The 25,916-nt window shown below is 39.8% G+C and overlaps 1 protein-coding gene across 15 annotated transcripts in view; it reads right to left on the reverse strand.

Moving 5' to 3' along the window:
* Positions 1-25,916, reverse strand: part of LOC102291253 (membrane-associated guanylate kinase, WW and PDZ domain-containing protein 1) — an 89,373-nt gene that overhangs the window by 54,396 nt on the left and 9,061 nt on the right. For all 15 annotated transcript variants that reach the window (XM_014336600.2, XM_014336596.2, XM_014336603.2 and 12 more), the window contains exon 2: positions 8,208-8,324. In XM_014336600.2, the coding sequence (XP_014192086.1) occupies positions 8,208-8,324 (117 nt within the window). The remainder of the gene's footprint in view (positions 1-8,207; positions 8,325-25,916) is intronic.

Raw genomic sequence — 25,916 nt, forward strand, 5'->3', positions numbered from 1 at the left:
CTTGATGAGGAAAGCAGAATGAGGATTTTAAATAACAATAACATTACTGTGAGCCTCACTTTATATTCATGATCACAGTGGTTCTTCAGCAGTATTGATTAAGTTGATGTAAGACCAGGCTCAGAGTACAGTTTGTTCTTACCTCCAAGTGCAGAAATAGAAAGAGAAACAGAGGTTGTGCTTTGACAATGGTAATTCTGAATAGTGTGCCATAAGAAAAGGGCCTGAAGGAAATTGTCAATAACAAAACAACATAGGACCATAGCCTCCAGGGCTGACTTTCACCCACTTGCCAATCACAGTGACAAACAAGGAAGAAGATCTGCAGTTCTTTTGTAGATTTGAAAATTGGTTTTGTTATTTACTCTAATAGTAGGAAATGATAGTCCTTTGTGACTGTATCTGCAAAATGTACTAAAAACAAACACCACATGCATTAAACATAAACCTCACAAAGTCCTTGAACACAGAGGCTGCACCTGTCCTCATGCATCATTACTATGCAAAAACACATATTTGCCCAGCTTCCTCAGTGAGCTTAGAAGCCATCATTTTTCCTTCCTCTGCCTTTTCTAGAGAGAATTGTGTGTTAACGCAGCTGATATTTGGTCACGAAAGAAATATGAACCGTGTGTATGTGAAAAGAAGGCAAACAGAAGCTGGGGCCCACTCATCCGTTACAAGAATGAATGGCCATCATTAGCATGAGGCTCCCCAGCAGCACCCTGCAATGCAGCGACACACACAATGGCGAGTGCCACGCTTCCCCCTGCCGTTCCCCCAGAGAAGCCCTTTTGTTTGAGCAGCATCTGGACCTGACCTCCATGTATTCAAGGCTGATGACCCCCCTCTCCATTCCCTCTCAGCTCCTCATATCTTCTCTTCTCTCCTGTAGTAACCCCTTCTTAAAAACCTGCTCTGCCTCTAGAGCAGCCCCCTCCTCCTTCCTCTCGTATACCTTGTCCGTTCATCACATACAGATGCCCCCCCTCCTTCTTCTAGCTAAAGAGAGCAGCCATCTCTTGCTTCTTGAAGAGAAGGTCTGTGTATTAGTGGGCCTTATACAAAGCCTGCAGGGTGAATTAGAAAACCAAAGAGGAAAAAGCACCAGGGCTACTGGCCATCTGTCCCTCTGGGTTGGACGTGCCTGCTCCAAGTGTGCCTGCCCCCCCTCTTTCCCTCACATAATTCCCACCCCTACCCCCACCTTCCCTGATTCCCTTAGCCTATATACACAGCTTCAACCACACACACACACTACCATGCATACATCACAGGCTTTGGATTGTGGATGATGGTGAGAGCGAAAAAAAAAGAAGGAGCGAATAAGGATAGAATAAGGAGCTGCCACTTGCCTGGATGCAGAGAGAGCCCGGAGCCAACAAATCAACCCGTAATCCCTTTCTTTGTGTGAACGGCAAACAGAGAAATTTGTCTCCCACAATGACTTCCCCAAGATCGGCAGTGGAGTGGAAAACAAGGAAGCGAGGGAGTGAAAGATAGCAAGGAGGGGAGGGAGAAAGAGAGAGAGAGAGAGCAGGAGATGGTGGGTGAGAGCAGTAGAGGCAGGGACACGGTGGGAGCAGCTAGAGTGTGACAGAGAGAGACTGAGGAAGGCAGCAGCCACCGCCGAGCCACAGGAACGCTGACACTCACAGGAGGATTTGATGTGAAGAGAGGAGAACGACAGAGTGAGGGAGCAGAGAGAGAGAGCAACGGAGGGAGGGAGAGATCAGGTGGGGGAGGGAAGATTGGTTCACTCTGTTGCTCAAAACGCTGAGATAACCCTCATCCGCAAGCAGCAGCTGTAGATGTGAGAGAGAAATGAATCCCATGAGAGAGCAACTTGTCTATCAATTGTGACATTTGCTGCACATGATAACAATGGCCATCTGTATCAGCGGGGATATGCGGGAGAAGAGGGTGGGTTGAGGCAGAGGTGCTCTTACTATAAACACACACACACACACAAGCCCAAAAGCAAAAAGAAATACCTCAGATAGTGTCAGCGCTAAAGGCACCTGTTCGAGTCAACCAAGTGGAGTGGGAGCAACACATGTACCCAGGAAAGGGGGAGGAGACACGAGAGACACAGACAAAGGAAGCACAGGGCTGAGAAGTGTGTCCTTTATTTGACTGCTTTTGTTATTCTGCCTTGTCATGCTAAGACTATATTTGCATGTGTGTGTCTGTTTGTGGTAGAGACACTATAAAGGAGGTGGCAGGGATAGTAAGTCACTAAAGGGTGAGCAGACGGAACAGGAAAAGGGAGAAAGGGGGTAAACAATATAAACGTTTCAATGTTATATATACACACACACACACACACAGTGTTGTGACCCAAAAAGGGCCACAAGACAATATGTCTGTGTGTCTTTGTGTGTCTTTCCAGCTGCTTACTATATAGCAGCGGGATAGTCTTTGGAACAATAGGTTGGGGTTCGAATCCTGGTCAAACCATGCATCCAGTAAGGACCTCGAGGCTAGAACCCCAACCCTACCTTGGAAGATGATCAAGAGATGCAACTAAAGTCATACTGATTCAGTTGTTACCCAGCTTAGCAAGGTGTTGGAGAACCATCAAATACTGATGAGAGGTGGGCTAGTGGAACAAGTCACGGACGAGTTAATGGAATGCTACTATCCAAGCCGAGCCAAGCCATATCATGTTACAATGCATGTACTATGGATAAGTGGAAGGCAAACATCCACATTGACCTGGTAGCTCAATGCTATAACATCAGTGTAAGAAAGCTACTATTGAAGCTGAAGATCCAAAGTACAGAACAATATGAACAGTAGTGAGCAGTGTGGACATAATGAGCTGACCCTGATAGACTGGAGTAGTCTAGCTGAGCTACATAATGCCCACCTAACTGCTGTAGCAGTAGCATCTGCTGAGCTGAGAATGAACGATGTGGCCAAGGTTGTCATGGTCCTGGGTCGAGCGACCCAGTGTTTGAGTTTTATGTATCTTTTGTATTTATTTGTGCCTTAGCTTAGTTCACCTAGTTAATTTCTAGATTGCTGTTTAGTCTTGTTCCTTAGTTGTTTATGTCATCTCCCCCTGTACTAAGTCTCCCTGGTTCATGCGTCATGTCTGCGTGGTTATGTTTAGTTCATGTCATGTCTAATCTCCATGCTTCCTGTTTTACTTTGAAAGTCTGTATTCAATGTCAGTGTTGTATTCATAGTTATGGTTTCCTGTGTCTTCATAGTTTTTTCCTAGTTTTACTTTCCCAGTTTAGTCATAGTTTAGTTTGTCACTGCGTTTCTGCCTTGTCTGCACTCCTTGTCACCAGCCACAATAAAGGCTCGCTTTCAGTTAAGTTTACTCCAGTCTACTCTCGTGTGTTCGCACCTGGGTCCACCGCACGGTCTGCCTCCTCAGACTGTGACAAAGGTAGCCACAAAACCAAGGACAAGACTCCCTGAGCTCACTGACAAAGTCCCAACAGACAAGAATGCGTTCAGATGTGAAACCACCTCCAGCCCTACTATCAGAATCACTGAAACCAATGAGCTCATACACAGTACTATCACAGTAGTCCTACAAACACTGGGGTATAAAATCAATGCATGTAGAGAAAGCCACCATCCCCATCTGTGGAGAAGGTGGTTGGAAATAAAAATAAATAAATAAATTAAAAAAAATAGCTGGTTAACAAAGGAGCAGACGTCACAAGAAAAAGGTCCTGGATGGATAATATATACAAAACTATATACATATCTAAGGATACCAGCCAAAAACTACCAGCCAAAGGCTAACAGGTCTGGACACCGTTTCAATATTTTCTTCAAACCAAATAAATGAATTGAAAGAACATCCAATATAAGCAGCGACTGATTAGTAGTGGAAAATATTTTTGAGTGTAAGTGTCACATTATAGTATTGTTTTAAAATGACAAATTAATGATATGCCCAGTGAACGAGCAGTAGGGGATTTTAATCTATAGTAAATGTGTGAAGATATTGACGTCATGTGTCAAAAATTAGTCTGTAACATACTCTGTAATACTCAAAAAATTCAGATAAATGACAGATGTTTATGTCCCCTCAACAACGTACCCAGACAATTCATGAGATATACCTTACCAGTTCTGGGTTTAACCCCCTTTGCTTTCCAAAGTGCCTTCTTTGTGGTATATAACTTGTTGAATATATGTATATTCAACAATTTGCTAGAAACATTCCTTAGAGATTTTAGTCCATATTGACATGACAGCATCAAGTAGTTGCTGCAAACATGTTGGCTGCTCACCCATGATGCAAATTTCCTGTGCAAGATATCTGGTGACAGTGGAGGTCATTTGAGTACAGTGAAATCATTTTCATGTTGAAGAAACCAGTTTGATCTGTCTTGAGCTTTGTGACATTTTCTGCTGGAAGCAACCATTAGAAAATTGGCACACTGTGGCCATAAAGGGTTGGACGGGGTCAGTGACAATCGTCATCCAGGCTGTGGTGTTTAAACAATGCTCAGCTGGTACTATGGGGCCCAAAATGTGCCAAGAAAATATCCCAAAACCATTACACCACTATCATCAGCCTGAATTTTTAATACAAGGCAGGTTGGATCCATACTTTCATGGTTAAATTCTGATCCTACCAGCTAGATGCAGAAGTAGAAGTAGACTCATACCAAGCAACATTTTCCAATTTTACATTTTCTTCTGCATACAGAAAGTGCAACAAGTGATTGTGCTACTGTTTGTTTTCCATCAGCTTAAAGCAGTCTGGCCATTCTCTTCTGAGGACAATACAAAATACTGTCGCCTTCTGGATATTTTTATGCTTTTCCAGTGTTTCTCTGCAAGCTCTATGGATGGTCCTGTGGGAAAATTCCAGTGGAGCGAAATATTCAGTCAAGCCCATCTGGCACCAACAATCTTTCAGAACTTAAAATCACCTTTCTTCCTCATTCAGATCTTTGCTTTGAACTACAACAGGTCATCTTGACCACGTCAAAATGCATTAGCTTGCTGCCATGTAATTGGCCGATTACATTATATTCAGCAAAGTGCCATGTCAGTATATATTATATTCGACTGCTATTATGACCGTTTCTCATATTTTTATCGGTCGTTTCAACAACCTTGACGCCAAACCAGCAAAACCAATAGCTTGGTTGATCAGTCTGTGTGTTTAGTAGAGGTGGGAATCACCATACATCCCACGATACGATATTATCACAATACTTAACGCACGATACGATATTATTGCAATTTTTTAAATATTTTGCAATATTCAGATTCTGTACATAAAGGTAAACTTTATCAATATTCATTTTATCTAATATCAAAGTTTCACACTCAGTCTTTCTCTCATTTCAGTCAGTTTGGTGACAAACTGAACGGTTTGTATTACAGTCTAGTCCAACTTAACTGAATGCAACCATCTGGTACAATTATAGCTATTCTGAACTATGCAATTTATGAAAACTATGCAGCCCCTTCAGCAACTGAAGAATTTGAAAGTAAATTAAAACAAAATATAATTTTACATTAAATAAAAAAGTTTTAAACTTAATTAAAATAAAACATGTCTTAAATTAAAATAAGTAAACTGTCATGTTTATTGCTGCCAAAAAAAGAGTTAAACACATTTGGACAGTGAAGGAATGTCAGGATTCTTGCTCAGAAAAAGGATCAACGTGCTCTGAAGTCAGAGCATGTTCCAGTCCACAAAAACTTTTTTTGTAACAAAATATCGATTTCTGCTGTCCCTGTATCGATACATTATTAGCAAACAAAATATCACGATACTACACAGTATCGATTTTTTCCCCCACCCCTAGTGTTTAGTGCTAATCACATGCTAAATTATTGTTGCAAATCTGGTAGATTACACCAGCTACATATCAGCATTACCAATGTGAACATGTTACTGGCTGTAGTAGCTCCACCAGGCACCCTTCAGTGTTCATTTTTTTTATTTATCTTTCACACAAACATAATTAAATAAAAAAATTGGCACATAATCTTGCTTTGATAATACTTTTATTCAAAGCATTTGTTTTCTAATCTGAGTACATAGTGACCAGTTCTGTCTTAGGCTTTTTTATTTATTTGCTAGTAACATTTACCCTAAGTGTTTCCACCATGCTCCAAAAAACTGACCAGCTGGGTTAGAGAGATTTTTATACAATATGAGCAGGAAATGGAAGAGTCCAACAGTGGACTGAAAACAGGGGATATGAAATTGGGAGGGAGACTTGAAAAAATCTATATAGATATATATTAGAAATATGATTATATCTGATATAAATTAATCTTGATTTGTAAAAAATATTAGTTGACTGATGTTATTTTAAAGTTTTCTAAGTTTGTTCGTTGTTATTGTTTGGCTAAGTGCCCCACCCTTTTCTCTCTAACCTGTGTCTACATTAAATCCGTGTGCCTGAATTGTTAGGTGAAGTTAGATATATAAACCTAATCTCAGCTTGGGTTTTCTTTTGTTGAATTTATTTTGAGTTTTTGGATGTCTTTACACCATTTGGGATTTTGTGGACAGTGTTACAATTTTTCATTTAATTAAAAATGATTTAAAAAAAATGCTTCTTACATATTTGCCCCGTGTGCCTTACTGTTTGGTCCCTGACACTGATATTTAGTCCTGTTAACAGCTAAGTTTAGCTATGTAGAGGTTTGTTCTGTACACATTTCTTAGGAGAGTCTTTAAGGTCAATGACGGATCAGTTAAACACTGTATCACAAGTCATAAAAGCACAATATAAGAGCTCTAAAAACATTGAGGGTCTTTGAGAGAGAGCATACAAGGCACAGTCCTGCCTACATCTGACTCCTCACTGACCTTAGAGACTTAAACCAACCTTCATGATGACAATTCAGTTGCACTGGTACATTTCCTCTCTTGTGGATTTCATCAGTCAGCTATGATAAAAGTGCAGCCTCTTAATAAAAGCGCTCTTGTAAAAATAAAAACCAGTGTGCAATGACCCAAAGATTAATTTCTTGCAGTTAAAGACATCTTAAAAAGTTTTACTAAATCTGCCGACAGTTATCTCTAAAAAGGAAGTGATTTTTGTATCTCTATTTGTATCCACAATTTCTTAGGGAAAAAAGTAAAAAAAAAAGAGAAACAAATCCTTGCAATCATTTGGGTCTCTCTTACACCACCTTACAGTAGCATTCTTTTGAAAATCTCTTGTTGTTTAGTTTTCGTTTTGATGTTTATGTCAGCACTGTCCTAGCACACAGGGGCCTCTCCATCATACAATGAACTTCGTAAGAGTCCAACATGCTCATCACATAATCGGACAGGAATCTATTTTCAATATATCAGAACATCATAATCCCAGGGAGGGCACCGGGTGAGGCTCAGAGAGGCAGATTTACCAGTCACATGGCTGAGAGTAAGAGAAAGACACCCAGAGATGGGGAGCAAAGAGCGAAAAGGCAAAGAACAAGAGAGTGACCCAGGGAGAGAAAAAAATCCATTAGACTAGAAGCCACATTTTATTAGGAAGCACTGCAATGCAAACACATGCAAACCAACACCAAGTCCCATTTCAGAGAAACAGGAGCGAGTGGTCATGGTGATGCTGATCTCTGTTGTGCCTGTTTAATTAATGTCTGTACATATCATAATCAGATAAAGTTCTCAGGGGGAAACATTAACATACACTTGCAAGCTGAAAACATCTACTGTGCTGCTTTGCTGAAACACTTAAGGCCTCAAGCCTCGTGGCCGACACAATTCAAGCCAAATGCTTTGGAAACACAAACGTGACATGAGTACAGTAGGAAAATGAACTGAGTAAAGCTGGGCTGTGTCACCCAGCCGCACATCCAACTGTTTGTGACGTAAGTGAGCCCAGCTGTGGAGTCTGGCACAGCGCGGAGTGTTTGGCTTGAGCCACGCTTTTTGTATCTTTCACAGTGATGTGAGACAGCTGCAAAAATGGTACTCTGGCGTGGTCAACACAAGTGGCTTTAATGGGCAGTAATAAGAAAAATGACAGCGAGTGTGTTTGAAAAATACATGTTTCCCCTTTCGCTGATTAGAATTGCTGATTGTGCAAATTTTAAATGATGACAAGAACATAAAGACTAACAGAATAATTTATATAAAAAAGGAAAGGATTAAATAAAAAAGATGGTAAACAAGCCATAAAATAAGCCAGTGATGAAGAAATTATGTAAAAAACAAAAACAAAACCCAAACAATAAAAATTAATACTCACAAGGCACAGCATGACGATACAAGTTGGCTCGGATTGTCTTCTGCAGTTCGTGGTCAGGAGAAGACTTCTGAAACCTCAAGCTCAGATAGTGCTTCAGATCCTTGTTGAGCTTGTGACCTGGAAAACATGGCCAGACAAAAACAGCTCAAATAAATAAACCAAAAAAAGGGCATCTTTTCACCGCTGACATGCTTTCATTCACCCTCAAGTAATGTCATGAAAGGCCACGACATTTCCATTGTTCAAATAGTGACAGAGGACCAGACCTTTATCAGTATGTGTAACAATAACTTGTTACACATACATCTAATTCATAGTGAAAAATACAGTAAATATGTGATAATATGACATATTATCACAAGAGAATTAGTGGTGCTTACTATGGGGCTAATGTAAAAAAAGAGTTGGGGCCTTATAAACAGTTTGACTACAGCAGGGAAACACACACATTATGTACTAGGATGGTCCATTTATTTGGGAAAGGTAGAGACTGAGGGAGGTTTGGGTAATTGTTTATAAGGCCGTCTGATTGGCTGGAATATTCATGCACACTCATCAACCCTCCAATCAGGCGTGAGGATGCTGCTGGCTGAGTTTGAACAGAGCTCCGGCGCTCACAATGGGGCCAGATGGTCAGAGCTCGCTCTCACGCCAGGGTCTCATTTAGGACCATTTAATGATCTCCAAATATATCATCCATGTCTGGGAGAGCTGGCACGCAGTTCTTGGGGGAGGTGCCATGGCCTCCTGTCGGGATCAGTTCATAGTAGAGGAGTCTCTCCTTGATCTGTGCTTCCTGATGCCAGGGTCAGTGTCCTTACTGAGGATGTATTGTTTACTTTACAACTGATGGGACTTGGAGGGAATTTAACATTACAGTAACATAAAAAGGGCCAATTGTTCTGTCAACTGGGATCCAGCTGATCCATGAAGTGACTAACTACTGCTGACCTAAGCGATCAGTGTCAGTAGGGTATGAATAAGATCAGTATGATTGTTTCCTGAATTAGTACACCTCCAAGGAGCAGGTAATACAGCACATATTTTTAACCTTCGTTTGACGACGACTAAGCAAAATTTAAAAGATAAAAGTTTGTTCAAGTTAATAGAATGGTTAATGGTTTGAGTTCAAATAAGAACATGGTTTTCATAATGTTAGAGAACAGTTAGACCTGGAAATGCCATGGCCGTAGAGTTTCAGTGAAGTACTTTTACTAAAACCCTTTAGTTTCAGTAAAGGCTTTTCAGGGTGGAGAAGTCTAAGCCAGGAAGGAGGCAGGAAGGTTTTCCAGTTTTGGAAAAAATTCTATTCAGAAGTAGGAAAAACATTACAAAAAAAGAGACAAAGCAGAATCATCAGAAGGAAAAAAAAAACCCAAAACTACTGCTCATCTATCCTGAGGTTTCGTGTAACGTGACATCATCATCTGCCCCTCGTCACATCCACCCCACCACCCTCTACTTGGACACGACCATAAACACTTGAACACTGAAGTAAAACCAATAATGCAAGGCGCAGAGAATTAAGCTTCTTACACTAGAGTAACAAAAAACATCTAAATCAAACATGAAGAAAGAATGAGATTACAGTTGCAAAACAGTTTGTTTACACACAAATTTGAAACTCTGTGAAAACAATATTAAAATAGAAGTTGAGAATAAGTTTACAGCTAAGATTCAGAAACAGTGCTGGGCTAATAATACCACAGTGATTCTGCTCCTGGGTGTTTTCTGCCCTAAAACTGGAGACAGTGGCTAAGATTCTATGTTGTTGTATATTTCAGTTTCTGTGCACACACGTACACACACACACATGCACACACATAGCCCACCGTGTAATTCAGTGCAAGCAAAGCACAGTCAGGTAATTGTTACCTAGCAACCAGCCAGTGCTGACGACCATCATTACGGTCCCTGCTAGGCAAGCAGAAGTCAGATTGTAAGAGGAAAAACAGATACAGCAGCATACTCTCTCAGACATGCAAGCACACACACACACACACACACACACACACACACACACACACACACACACACACACACACACATGCACACATCTTTTTGAATCACTGCATCCTTTGCTGTTTTCATGTCTGTAGCGATTTGATTTATACAAACAATGCTTCATCTAAAATAAGATGTGTTACACATACATTAGCAGGCGCCTTTACTGTCTTGTCAGTTTTGCTGGCTCAGATGCTTTCCCTGAGATAAGACCGCTGTCGGGAACAACCTCCCCTCCCATGGGTGTTACAGTTAGCAGAGGGTGGGCCGCCTAGGTGTCATGCTCCATCAATGAGAAAGTCATCAAATATTCAATATTTATGAGGATTATAGGCATGTGGATCACAGATTACCACTGCACCACTGTGGCATGCGTATGTGTGTGTGTGTGTGTGTGTGTGCATGCATTTTATATGCCGTTTATTTATATTCTACCTGAATTTTTAATTACAAATGCTGTTGTGTAAAGCAAATGAGCAAATGGTTTGGTGGTGAAGATGCAGCCTTCTGCAAGTTAAACTGTAAAATTAAAAAATATTTCTATAAAGATGTTGAACAAATAAGCACTCCTCTCATGGAAAATTCATGGTTTGATTTGATACATATTAGCTGTGTCACAATTTCTGATATATTTTTATTACAGCAAGAAAAAGGGGCCTTGGATTTTTTTTTTTCAATTTCTTACCATGTTCAAGGACTTTAACTAAAACACAATTTTTTTCTTGACCTATTTAAAGCGGTTTTCCAGCAGGATGTGACACAAAGCTTTAAAATGCAACAAAAACAACCAGATGTGGTGTAAAAAGTGGAGATAATATCTCAGCGACGACGGCGCTGCAGTGTTCCACAGATTTTTTGAACAATGGACATGGTGAATTGTTCAATTCACCATGAGCTGAATGGAGATCCCTGTATTGTGTACGCTAAGAGCGCTGTATTGTTACTGGGAATGTACTGGACATTCTCATACAGCTACTGCTAATCCACAACTAATCTCTCCTAAACACAGTCTTTATAATGCTGTTGTTCTTTTTTTGTTTTGTTTTTTAAAAAGGCACATACTACTACTGCACTGAACATATACATTTTTGATTTGATACCTTATAACATGGGAAAATGTTAATATCTGTGATGTAATGTGAAAAACACATTTATAGTGCAAAGTCTACAGAGTCATTGAATTCTGCACAGTAATCTGTCATATCCACTTGCACAAGTTCCACTTTGGTGTTGTTTTGGCTGGTTGTGTACCTCTCAATGATTCATAGATAATACAAAGAGAAATCCTGCAGCAGATTGAACTTTCTGGAAGAAAATTATGTGATTAAAAAAATGTGCAGCTTCCTTGAATCTGTGTTTGGTTTCTTCTCCTCCTGTAATAGTGCTGTTATTGAGGTTTTGTCTAAGTGGTGACACCTATTGTTCAGGAGAATACTGCAGCAAGTACCCACACTCTCAGTACTGATGTAACTGGTACAGAGCTGGTTGTGTTGGTGTTTCTGCATAATGCATCCAGTGTGGTGGGTATGAATGGCCCATAAGGAATGGGTGTCTCTTAATCAGGTTAAGAAAAGAAGATATGTAAGCAAGTAAAAACTGCTCTGGTAAAAGAAGAAGTCTAAAAACAAGAACCAAGGGCTTATGGAAGTGGAAAGTCAGAAATCTCGAGTTGCAATTGGAATTTTCAAATGGAACTTCCCAGTCAGAAAGTTGGAGAAACCCTTCCAACCCTGATTTGTCCACAGATCCAGGATGGCAGCAGTGCTAATAAACAGTAGCAAAACTGTGATGCTTGTACTCTTTACTAGGCCTGGTGTGCATTTTTTAAATCTATACATAAGCCACACACAGAGCAGTGACACAGGCTCCATCCATGAATGTGTTGCAGTTGCTACAGGAAAAAAAATAGAGGATCACAAGAAATAGTGCGTTCATCCTCTAAATGTTTGTACCAAAGGACATATTTACTTTGTAGTAGTTAATGACTGACTGACTAACATTGCTATCCTTACAGCAAAACTGCTTGGATAGTTAGGAATTTGAGGCAAGACAATGAATTAGTTAAAAGACAATGGTTAAATGCTTTTCCTCAAAGATCATATTTACAATAGTCACAGTTTTATTATGTAAAATATGAATATTTTCTGATCTTATCTTCTGTAATATAAAGTTATTATGGCATATTATCAAATTAATTACATATTATGATGCCTGTCTTACTTTAATAATGAATATCAGACCTTAGTTTTGGTAAACTCGGGCAATATAGTAAGTATAAATGTCTTTCATGAACACATGCAGCCCAAAAAATGCCATACCATTTTGTCAGTGAAAATGACAAAGAATCTGTGTCTAAATGATAAGATAGATCCTTTAAGAAGTTGAAGAAGATATTCTTGATTTTCTTAACAATCAAATCACTCCATCAGGGAAAAATCTGAGACACCAGAGACATTAGCGCTTTGAGAGATGGTTCTTGGGAGTTAGGATGTTTGTGAAGCTGGCTGGTAAAAGACTGTGTGTGACAGAGATTGGTGCTTTTCAAGTCTGATGAGGCAGAAGAGAGATGTGTGAATATGTAAGGGCTCCTGTCCTTTTCCAGATTGACAGAGAGCGCCGGAGAGAGATGGATTTAACCCAAATAAGAGTGGATTATACACATCCTCCATGCCTCCAGTCAGCATTACATAACCTTAAATCTAGTTATGCATCCCTGTCTCAATTTGGAAATGGAGGTGGAGGCTGGGGGTTGGGGGGCGCAGCATGTGCACTTAAACATCTAAAGAGATAGAGATTTACACATTCTCACATTTATTGACTTGACTGCGAAAGCAGAGATAAATACACACAAAATGCATCCACGTCGTGATCATGTGATGTTAATTGGAGAGGCTATCATAAGAGCTTGTCTTTAGAAGAGACATTTGAAGAGGATAAAAAGAAAATCTCATGCATTAAAACATGCTGGCCAGATGACAAGAGCACGCAAACATATGGCCGTGACTGGCTAAAACATCAGCAGAAGACTGTGCAAAGCAGCTGCAGACTATAGTACCACAGAGCAGCTGTCGTCACTACGAGTCACTGCTACTGCCTGTCAATCAAGCCTGTGGAAATAAACATGCCATTCAAACCACAGGCTTAGGCATCCAAACACCAGCGGTGTTGTGGAGGTGTTTGTGATTGTTTTTTATGTAAAAGTAGTCAGCAGCTTTTGCCATCAGTTTTTAGGAAATATCCACCATATCAGTGTGTTTGCTGTCTGCCTGTGAAGCTCTGCTCAGCTGCTGATTGGGATTCATCTCCCATCCTAAAGCTCAACACTGCCCTCTGTGTCTCCAATCCTCATAGCCTGCAAGCCTGATTCCAGCAGATCCGTTACCATGGCAACACAGAGCCAACCTGCAAATGACATGAGCCATGTGTGGTCATTAGAGGATGCTGCCCTCCAGTGGTGGATCTCAATTATGTGAGTTCTAATAAGAAAACATAAACAAAAAGAAACAAAAAGATGTGGAGATTTTAGACCAGAGTGCTTTCACTTCATTTGTAACTTTGTAATTTTGCTTTACCACATTTCACAGGAAAATGTAATAAAAAAAAAAAATCCTTTAAAAATACTGTACTGCTACTGCTGCTTTTACTTAGTGACCTTAGTTTTGCTTCCACCTCTGCCACAAAGGTGTTTGTAGTAGTAAAAAAAAGAGTTGGACAGCACATAAAAACTGTCTGCAACCAAGGTCTGATAAATCATGTGTAACGAAAAAAAAAAATCAACACAACTGTTTAATCCCAAGATAAAGACCACACAAGCAGGCGTAGTTTCATGCTGGCCATAGCAGAAAGAATCCCTAAATTACAGCTGCTCTCTGGGAGAATGCTGCACAGTTTATACTCTGCAAGTGGTAATTACCATAAGAAAAGTGTGTATTGTATGATAAGATGGTAATAATGGAAACTTTAAACACTTGTTTTCCACTTTATTTACATTAAAGTAGACTCAAAGCAAACATAAACATCCCCAAAGATAACTCTGTAACACCAGCAAGCCTCTGGAGAAACCTCCCTTCTCCAGAGGAAGTTGCAGCTGGCACTGATTAGATGTTAAACGGTAGGCAAGTTGCCCTTATGTGTAAAGCAGGACAGTCAATCATGCAGACGGACACACACACACACACACACACACACACACACACACACACACACACACACACACACACACACACACTTCTGCCTATTATAAAACGGCACCTGTGGTGATGACAGAAGGATTTTTGCTTAAGAAAAGGTTTACTTCCAAGCAGAGGGTGTTAGGCAAAGGTGACCGTGTTAAGATATTTGGGTATAAAAATTCCAGGTGCCACCAGTCATTCTTTCAAATTACCTAATATGTTGTCTTTTAAAGAAAGTTTTAATTCCTGTTAATTTCCTTGCTGATAGTTGAATGGCTTTGTTGGCTGGCTGAGCTGCTGAGCATAGTGATTGGAAACAGAGGGAGGCTGGTATGAAACACAGAGAGCTGCAGAACTGCTAGTGCAAACTTCTGTTGTGTTCAGTCAAAGCCAGCCTAACTGTTTCTAGTCCTAATGGTGCGCTAATGGCCTGCTGCTGCAGGTTAGCAGTGACAGCACAGAGTAGCACTAACCTTCTCATCTCAGCTATAGTACTAACCAACTGTTTAAACAGTAACTTACAGAAGCTAGCAGACAGTTCATCTAGAGCTGTTCCCCATCATAACACCGTCTACATCAGGATGAGATGAACAAAGCGAAACGTCCTGCAAAACTGCGAAGGCCTCAATAGCTTTTTCGATCACAGCTTAACTGAGAAGGCTCCACTCTGGCTGCGTCCTTCTATCTGTGGCACAAAGTCACGCATGGACCGAAATGCTTTCTGTGAATGTTTCAAGCAATCTCAGGTTGATAACCCTGAGCTTAAACAAAGAAATGGTATTTCCTCCAGGTGACAAATAATATTGTATTTCCTCTGCTGATTCCAAATAATAGCCACAGAGAAGGAACTGGAAATGTTGGTTCTTAAACAGTAAATTCCATTGTTTAAGCAGCTTCCTGTGGGTCTCAGCACATCCCGTCAGTCAACATTAGACTCTCCAGTTACAGATGAGAGCATTTAACTCTACATTATCCAGTAACACAAGGAGGGTCTGTCTGAGAGAGGTTAACATCGGGTGGGATGCAAGAGACAAAACTAATCAAATACTCCTGCTCTCAGTGATGTGCTTCACTTGACTCTCTCGGTGTGATAAAGTAGCTGCAATCTCCAGCTATTACACATCCATTACCCTGCCCAGTTAATGACAGCTGATACAGAAGACTTGATAGTAGTGATATTAAACATGGATCTCACATTTTTGTTCTCATGGGAACTGAATGCATACACACGATTTCTGTCGCTCCCTTATAGCCATATGAACATACAGAGACAGAAAGGAAGTGCTTTTAGGGTCATCTGCACATGTTCACCACTAGCAGCCCTGCAATCAGAGTGCCAGGGATGGAGAGGAAAAAACAACAATCACAGATAGGTCTGCCATACAGCTATGGACTGGTCCTCTGCCATCTCCTCCTATAATTACCTCCATAACCAGCCACACCCAGAACTCCTTTTATGTTACTCCCACTGTAACATCCTGCTTTCAATGAGACCATGGAGAACCCGAGTGTCAGCATCATATTCAGCAAAATAACACCATCTGGGCAGTGACACAATGTTAAAGTGAGAAAATTCAGTCTCTCTTCCTTATATCTGTTTTCATATATATTTTTGTTGGCCAATTAAAAAGCAAGAGTCACGACTGCACAAAAGTAAAAAGTTACACTGACTTTGCTAACAACAATAAGCAAAAACTGTGTTTGTGTTTTGCTGCATATTTTTTGAATAACACATTTCGTAAATGCAAAAAAAAAAAAAGGGGGGGGGGGGGGGAGCGGCTTACATTAACAGAATGGCAATAAAATCATTGTATTTATTAGTCTGACAATTATTTTGTCAAACATGAAAAATGAAAAACATTAAAAAATGCCTCTCAGAGGGGACTTGGTGCCTCCACAGTGTAACGTTTACACATTGTTCAGTTCTGGGAGGAGACACGCAAGGATTGCATCAAGAAGGGCACCCAGCATGAAAATATGCCATAACATGGGGCAGCTCCTCGTGAATAAAGAAGCAGCCGAAAGTATTTATGACTTCTTTTTCCTATCTCTGCAAAATTTAAAAAAACAAAACAAAAAAAACCTTATTCAAAGAACAATCAATCAGGATGGTCATCGCAAACAAACTCAGCTCTCCTAAACCAAAGAAACACTGTCGCATAACTTGGTCACCTTACTTTGGTGTGGTATGGCAGGTCATCACAGTTTAGTCTTTACGTGATTCATTTTCACAACTTGATGCCTTCTAACTGTATGCTGTCCTTCTGTGTAGTTTCTAAATGCTAGATTGGAGCATTTCAGGAAGCCAGTCAGACCCATCTGGGCTAAATGTTTGACACTTCTCCTCTATGCAGTATTATTTTGTATTTGTATTATATGAAAAAGTCATTTTTTAAAAGTTAGCAGCACATAGTTGATAATGAGCTTTGTTTTTTGTCAAGGTATTTTACGGTAATATGCAGAACCCAGTCCTGACCCAGTTATCCTGTGTTGTGCTGCTGAGTCAGAGTCAGCAGAGCATGATAGGAGAATGGGTTTGAAGGAAGAGTCACAGTCAAAGACACGCAAAAACACACAAGCGCACACAGCAAAGCGAACAGAGGCAGTATGTTCCACTCCAGTGCGCTGCATCTGTTCATTGCTAAATATAACCAGAGGAACCCAGGCCTACTCTTCCCTTTGCTCTGTGTTACTAGCTGAGCAGGACAAAGGATGAAGAAAGAATGAAAAAAAAATGCACAAGGAGGCGAATCAAAGGTTTATTCAACTATGAAAACTAAAAGAAAGACTAGAAACCTGAGGTTTGAGACAAGGGTCGACCTTAAATGATGTGGGCACGATCCAAGATAAACAGCCAAAAATATTTTAACACAGACTAAACACGGACAGATTTTCCTGTCAAATACTGGAACACCAAACTCAACACACTCCAGATGGCAGGATCTCTATTCTTATCCCTCGAGTTCATTTGTAATGTGAAGGAAAAACATTTCTTTGTGCCACGTTTCTAAAAAAAAAAAAAAAAAAATGCACACAAAGCAACTATTTTAATACACCATTGTATCTGTTTTCCTCCCATGGGCAACATATGTTAAAAAAAAGATGCTTTGGGCCAGTTGAATCCTCCCTGATGCTGATAGAGAGCATCAGGCTACAGTTGTCGGTATGCAAGCACAAGCGTGCCATCAGTTCTAACTGGCTGCTTCTGTTAAATGTCATTGCCTGCCTGGTCATGACACACACAAAGGGCCCCTCTGTCATTAATGTCCCCTCTTTCACAGGAGCCAATGACCACGGGCAATGAGACAGGGAAGAGATACGTGTCCCACCTCCTCTTTTAATTCCCCCGCCTGTCGACTGCTGCAGCAGTCTGGAGCACATCACACCAGAGGGATGAACATTTCATCACCAGCCAGTATATGATGAAACACAATAAAACACAAGACAAGAAATTACCACATTAGGCTTGAATTATGGTTTATATGTATTTAGATGAAGGAGTGGAAAATGGGAAGCTTCTCCGCCCAGTGTAATAACCACTAATTTGTACCTTGAGGGCTGTAATTGAAGGGACTGCTTGTGCTGTTGATCCAGCACACAAACAAACCAGTGAAGTTCGCTCGAAGGGGAGAAGAGGAGACGGGACATCCAAAAAACTCTCTGCTATGTTAAACTAAGTAATAATGAATTTACCATATATGAAGCCCTACTTTTACAAAGATACCCTTCCTAACTTAGGGGTTATCCATCAAATATACAGGGCTCTGTATAGCTGAAAAACACGAGGACCCACAGGGAGATTCATTAAATTATAACATGTGAATTTCCTCACTTTGTAATGCAATGGCTACCAGGATTTTGTGCTGAGAGGTGGCAGTATCTCAGAAATGCCAGCTGTGCAAGTTTGTCAGAGGATTTAGCTAATATACTGAAAAAACAGTACTCCCAACCAGAAAGTGAGCAGGAATTACAGGATATAAAGTGGGTTCAATAAACCTTCTTGCAGACCGATAAGGGACAAAAAAGAAAAGCAAGAATGTTTCACTTACAGATGAACACACAAGCACACATAACACACATCAGACTGATACCTGGGGATCAGCAGCTGAGATAAGATTAAAGCCTGAGTCAGATCTAAAGTCCTTAGATCTGAGCAGCCAGTGTGGTTATTATGATGCTGAAAACCTTCACAGGTGCATTTCAGTCCTGGCTATTCAAAGAGAATCATCCTCAACACACAACACAAGCTCTCTTTCCTTAAAAAGCAGACACAAGAAAACAACGGGAAGACAGACGGGACAGTATGAAAACATTATGTTTAGAGAAAAGAACTCGAAGAGACAATCAGTCAATCAAACGGTGCAGCAGAGCGTGAACAGAAAAAAAATCGGATGATCTGTTGTAGGATGCTGCCTCCCAAACTCATGCACCGCTTCTGGCTTTTGGTGATGCAATGTGATTTATTGGTTGGTTAAATCTAAGCATCCCCATGGGTGACAATTTAACAGATGGTCCAGAGAACAGAAGAGTTTGTCCCGTTTTGTAAGCGCAGTGTAGAAAACATGCAAAAATGGACAGACTTCAACCCAAAAAGATAAAAAAGACTCTTACAAACAAGAGACAAAATAATGAAGACAAAAAAATTGGAAGATTTACCACATGATGCACAAAAAGATGGCATTTTAAGCAACACGAGAACCTACGTCAAGTAAGGTTTTCTCTGCACATAAAACCATCGGTGCTGAACTGCTTCAGACTAAAAGTGAATATATGTCTGTGTATAATGGTAGACTGCAGTCCTTCATACATCACTGACCATCAAACCATCAATTCCCCGACCTTCAGACTATAAGAAATCACAGATTCTCCTTCACAGCTGGACAGCACAAAAAAGGCTGGATCAGAGGGCCTTTAAAAAAATGAAGAGGCAGCGTTTGCGGGGTTCATCATGCTGCCGTACCAAGCGAGTGGCGATGTGGACCCGTGAGCCTAAAGATGGGAAGTCTTCTGCAATGGAAATTATTAATATAAAACTTAATATTTCAGCTATTTTTAAAGCTATTTGTTGCTTTTTTCAGTCATATAAGAGAGCAAATCAGTTTTGGACTCACATTAAATAAAACAAGATCTTAACAACATGTGAAAGCGATTAAAGTTGACTTAAAAGTAAGAAAGGGGGGGTCAAAAAACACAATAAAATCATACGTTTTTCATTTAGAAATTTAGCCACATATTACATCAGTCTGTTGAGATCACTACAATGAGATTAAGCACTGCTTCCCAATCACTTCTGCTTCTGTTAAGTTTAACTGCGAATGCTTTAAGTGCTTTAATACGACGTAGTGTTTGATGTGATATAATGTGTCAAGTACTTGTGCTATTGAGCTCTCTTTTAATGAGGCTGCTGGTAATGGGTGACTGCATATCAACACTTATAATATCAACCAAAAGTAGGAGCAGTATTCATGAAGGAATCTGTTTTTTTTTTAAATAGGTTTTCAGATTATAGTGAAGAACATTCTTGGGTGTCTTTTGTCATTACTTCCATTGTGGGTGTATTGTAGTCAAGGCTATTGTCACATGAATGTTTAAACCTAATTTGTAATCCCTTCCTTCCCACATACTTTACGTTAATATGACAAGAAGGGCCATGACAATAAGACTGGACCATTTCCAGTGCTTACTCAGGCATATTCAAGTCAGTGGTGTGTTCAAGATATAATACAAGGAAGGATGTGTTTTAATTGTCGCCAAACATAGTTAAGACCTTGTGGCTTTTTAACAGCTTTTCCTGTTGAAAACATGCACGACAAGCTACATACGGATAATGAAGCTGTCATTTTGTGTGGCGTGTGATTGCACTGTGCGGTTATTGCTGACCAGTTTGTTCAGTGTTTCATTTTGAGTGCTGCTTTCATCATTTGCAATGTTTCCAGTTGCATCTTTGATTGTGCAACTCTTTCCTCTTGTCCATGCTTCTCCAAAGACTTTGAGGTTTCTTTTTATAGACAAAAGTTACAACTTTTAACTTTGCTAATGTATCTTATGAAACTATGTTCCCAATTAAATCAAAAGATGAAAAAGACTTAAAAGGGAATTAAAGAAAGAACCCTCAGAGTTGAACAACCTGTCTGGTGGAAATCCTCTATGTAAATTGTTACATTTTATATATGTATTCTTATTTCACCATGACAGCTGTGCAAACTTCATCTGCCGCAAAGTCACGCTAGAGACATAGCCTTTGAGTTTGTCGAATTAAAATAAGAAATGTATATATTAACGTATCAGACATCTTCAACTTACCTAAGAAAGTCTGTTTGTGTTCAGTTTGATAGCAAAGTTATTTTCTGTTTGAATGTCAGGCGACAGCTTTATCTGAGAAAGTCCAGGTTTCATTTTTGTCATAACTGCAGACAGAGAAGGATCTTTAATCACCGAAATCATAACTGTGACACAGCCAAGTGCTTCTATTTTTATCGTAGGAATTAAATAAACTCTTCAGTTCAGCTTTGCTATTCTCCACTAAAACTGTTACATGGCATTAAAACAATTGTTAAAGGTAGGGCAAAGCTCGATTTAAACAAAAGTAACTTAAAAATCCATTTTAAATCCACCTGTACGACAAACACTTGATCATTTTTTTAAAAGGGTTGCAAAAAAACATCTGTAATAGCAGAAATAGAAAGGTTGAAACCCTGTATTCATTTAGTCATGCATGCAAACTTTAATAATCAGCACAGAAAATCCTTTGCTTACACCTTACACTACTGAGAGCCACAGTATTATACACTTATTAAACCATACATCTACAGGCCAGTGGACACTCTTTCAAGGATGAGGATGTACACATCCTGGACAGAGAGCAACGAGTGTGAGCAGCGAGTCAGGGAGGCCATTTACGTGAAAAGGGAAAGACCACGTCTGAATCGTGGAGGGGGCTTAAGGGTACATCTTTCACCATCTTACAATGCTGCGATTGCAGCCATTCCCCAAGTCTCTGTGAATGGTACTCGTGTCCACTGATCAGTGGTCTTTGATCAATGGTCATGAGAATTTCCATGTTAATGATCAAGGAACTGACCTCCCAGCCCATTGTTCATTCAGTGATGCTAGTTTCATTTATTGTGCAAATGTAATGTTTATAAGATTGGGGAAACCTGCAGTCAGCTGAAGAAGTCACGTGGATGAGTGACGAAATGTTTCCCCCACTGAAAACGCTACGTCTAGATGAACACAATCAACCTTTTGGGATTTAATCATGCAGTATTATATTATATTATACCATATTATATTATATTGTACTTAATTTAAAGACGTGCCAAACTTCTTTTTCTTCCGCCATTCTGCAAATGTACTAGAATTGCTAACTTTAGGACTGAAGAACTAAATGTTCAGTGTATTAAATGTACAATTGGAGGACAGAAATAGATCTTTCTAATCTAGAAAGCTATATGGATTATGCTTTAATTAGTCCTATCCTCTATGCAACCAGCTCAGAACAAAGTATTTCTACTCTCTGTATGCCCAGCTCCCCCATGGGCACACCTCACCCCTGAGCACAGCCAGATGCTGCCAAATTGTGATGAACAGCTGCAGCCCAAGGTCAGTCCTTCCCTTGTACAGGCAGAAGCATGCAAACAGTCCCAGAAGGTGTCATGGATCTGTTTTATCTTAAAAGAACAGCAGGAACAGATATTTAGCTTTTATCATCGTATAATGTCTTCTGCTGAGAGTTTTAAAAATATCCCCCCTCCGTGTCTGCTCCTTATTTTAAAACAGTTATCTGAGGATATTTTGGTCAGACTGTGGCATTTGCAGTGATGTTCAACTGATTAAACGGACTAAGCTACCATATATAACCTCACACAGAAGCTCTATATTGAGAACAGAAGTAAACATAAAAGAGTACAACATTATTTTTCTTCTGCAAACTTAATAAGATTCGAGCCAGCTTCAGGTCAGGTTTATAAAGGCAGTGTAACAAAAGAAGAGACACAGAGTGAGTTACACAAGCTGATGTTCAAAGTAAGTTTAGCTGACAATGACAGCTCAGTAAAAGTGCTTCCATCAATTAACTCACTTTGACAAGGAGTCTAAATTTACAATACAGTGCTTCAGAACAGCTGTAAGAAAAACAGCACGTGGTCTGATATCTGGACGCATGCGTCAGATTGTAGTAAATTTGTACAATATTCTCCCTCAGTCCTCTCAGGCCAGAGGACTGAGGGAGAATATTGTAGTGATCATGACCCAAAACATGGACCAATGAAACACTGTGCAAACAGAAACAAATAAAGACAGATAAGAAGCAGACTGACTTTGACCACGATGATTGCACATAAAACGTGTCACAAAGCAGAATGTCTGGTTAATATTTTGAAACCAAACAGTAATACCTGGAATTGACTGACCATTAGCAACTCTGAAGCATGGATATGTCAAGAAAACACCAAGAAAAGCACTTGCCTAACTAATGCGGTCGGCCATATGTTTTTCTTTCATTATTTCTCTGTCACTCTTTCGTGAAGCTACCAAAGATGTGTCCCTGCAGCACAAATCAGATTTATTGTTGTGGCCTTCCTTTCCTTCCTACTGTGACTAACTCAGACCACCACAGACGGAACTGTCTTCAAGCATCACAACAGTAATGAGAATATCAGATGGAGGAAGCCAGTTCCTGCAAAGCTTTGATGTAGATAAGGTGTCCTTCCACCCGTTACAAGTCACAAATATATGACTGGGAATAGAGGGGAAAATGTGAACACTGGGACCCACACACAGATGCACAGAGTTCATAAAGGTGTTTGAACCTTCTTCTCCACCTGTTCAAAGCTGTCAGGGCAATGGTCTGACAGGGCAAAAAGTCAGGGAACAAGATCATGGGAAAAGCAGGCTTGGTCTTCTGCACTTCCAAGATCAAAGTCAGCTCTGCTTACTGACTCCAGTCATTGTGTATTAGGTTGGGTTTAGGTGTAACATCGAGAAGAGAAACCTTTCCTTTGAGTTTACATGCCTGTAAGCCACAACACCCGCGTGACTAAAAACAATGATTACGCTTCTGTCTTGTGCTCCAGTGTGCGCTGTAAGCTTCAAATAATGATTAAAACTCAACTGTGTAACACAAAGCAGTATTACAGAGAAAAAAAAAATCTTTAATTGAGTTTTGCAGCTGACATCTAATTCGAATTAGCAGCCCTAGGAATGTAAAAATAAGCACTACTACTATGCCAATATGTATATGTATATGCCATGCATATATGCATTATTTTATTGCAATGTTTTGGATTCAGCGTTATCATACATGAATTTAGCACTAAGGCGCCCTACTTGTATCAATTTTATTTCTATAGCACATTTAAATGCAACAAATTTGAGAGAAAACCATAGAAACCAGTTGTTTTGTTTATATAAATATGTGTTATTTGAAATGATGCTGTTCAACAACAGCGAATAAGAAAATTCTCCAGAATAAATCCACATGGTGCCAGCGTGCTCACAAAGTCTTTATTTATGATCCAAATAAGGTAATGTCATTAAAAAAAAGATAATGCAATTTTGATTGTCACTTTAAGAGACTGAGGTTAGCACAAATGTTTGCTAAGCCAAACAAAAGCCTGGACTCTGTGTACCAAAGCAGAATTAACAAGCTCAGCTTGCTGATGATGTTCCAGGAAAAGTATTTCATGTCAAAATTACTCACATGTTACCCAGAAATTATATATCATTGTAATAAAAGTTTGTGCACTGGTGTCAATTAACACAAACTTTCTGTTTTAATTTGTTTCAATAAAACAGGTGTTGATTCTGTGATAGAGAAACAGACATTAGAGGGAATTTCCAAATCGGTTTCCAAGGCAAGTTAACCTCTTACAGCATGAACTCACCAACCCTGTAAATCATTACATTTCAACAAGCAGGGCGGCCAGAGGATGAGTTGTAGAACAACAGCTTAATGTGTGTTACATACAGGAACATGTGCCCTTTCAGATTAAATGTGAACATTAAAGCCAGGATATGAGATGATGGTATAACTTGTTTTATATGCTGCAAAAACCTTAAAAGGTTGGGTTAGCCTCTCAAGCACTCACAAGCAATCCGAGTCCCTGGTGACTGACACACTAGAAGTACTGAAAGGATAAGGAGCAGAACAAAAAGCCTCTCCCTCAGTTCACATAATAAAAATAATGGTACATTTGTAGCAGTGTCTTATTTTACAAACAATCAAATGAGCTCTTTACTGAAATATTTTCATCTCAGCATGATGTTCTGCCCAGCTGATATAGAAACCTAGCTGATGACAGAGGAGCTTGAAGAAAATTAGAATGCTTCACACAGTATATGCAATTTGTTTCTTATAGAAGGTGTAATTACTGTGCCTGAAAAACCACAACAACACCAAAGAAACTTGCTAAAAGTAGAACTGTGATCCACGTGTATAAAAAAAGAGCTCTAATCGTACTTGATTCACTCCAGATGTATGATTGAGGAGCGAAGCTTAAATGTCAATTAATATCCAGTGTATGAGACTCTTGCGGTGAACATGCAGATGTGTGCTTGATTGACTGTAGAGGATCGTGTATGAGCGCCACTGCATGTGCAGGGACTGCCTGAAAGGGAAAATCTAGTGGAAAGACCTTAAAACTTCATCAGTGTGTTTATTTCCCTGGATCACCTGCTTTCAAGCAGCCAATCAGAGCAAAGATAGACTACGTCAGTAGCATTGAGAGGAAAAACCTTGCAGTAATGTAAAATAGGTTGTTCTGACTGGCTACTGCACCAGTTTATTAAAACACACAGTACATAAATCTAAGCACCTCCACTGAAACTGAATCCATCCTGCTCACAGCTTCAGAGCCGTTTGCTGAGTTTGCTGAGTCATAGTCACGTTCTTAACTCAATGAAGTGATGCCTAACAAGGGACTATTTCATACACATGTGCAGCACATGGTTTATTTACCAGTTGATCAGCGCTTTTCGCTCTAAATGAGTATTTTCTTGTGATACTATTTAAAATCTAAAAACCTCTTATTTTGCTACTTGTGTCACCAGGCTGAAAAAGTGAATATTTGTGTGCACTATAATGTTTGCAGGCTATGGCAGGACAAATCAAAGACATTCGTGTGCTGAGTATATTCTTCGGACAGCTCTTCTTCACGAAATTCCCAGAAGACGCACAGCCCTACAGGCAAACGTCAAGGAACAAAAGTTTCTGTAGAAACCAAAAACAATAGATTACTTAAAAGAGCGTATCCATATTACCAAATACCTGCACCACTTCCCTGTTTCAACCCAACTGTACTCAGGAAGAAAAAAGCAATATAAATCCAATCTATCTAAACAGGTCTTATAACACCCACTCTATTTATCAGTGATGATTCAAATTGCAAAATGTCCAGGCTTATTTGGCTTTTTTACACATTTAGTGCATCTGGTATCATGTTTAGTGTATATAATACATTGCTTACACCTGCAGGCCTTTCAACCTTACACCGAATCATACTCTGCTTCCATGGAGCTCAAAAAAAATGACTAA

This window comes from Haplochromis burtoni, unplaced genomic scaffold (assembly GCF_018398535.1).
Source record: "Haplochromis burtoni strain Fernald_Lab_line unplaced genomic scaffold, NCSU_Asbu1 Contig_146, whole genome shotgun sequence".
Classification (NCBI taxonomy): domain Eukaryota; kingdom Metazoa; phylum Chordata; class Actinopteri; order Cichliformes; family Cichlidae; genus Haplochromis; species Haplochromis burtoni.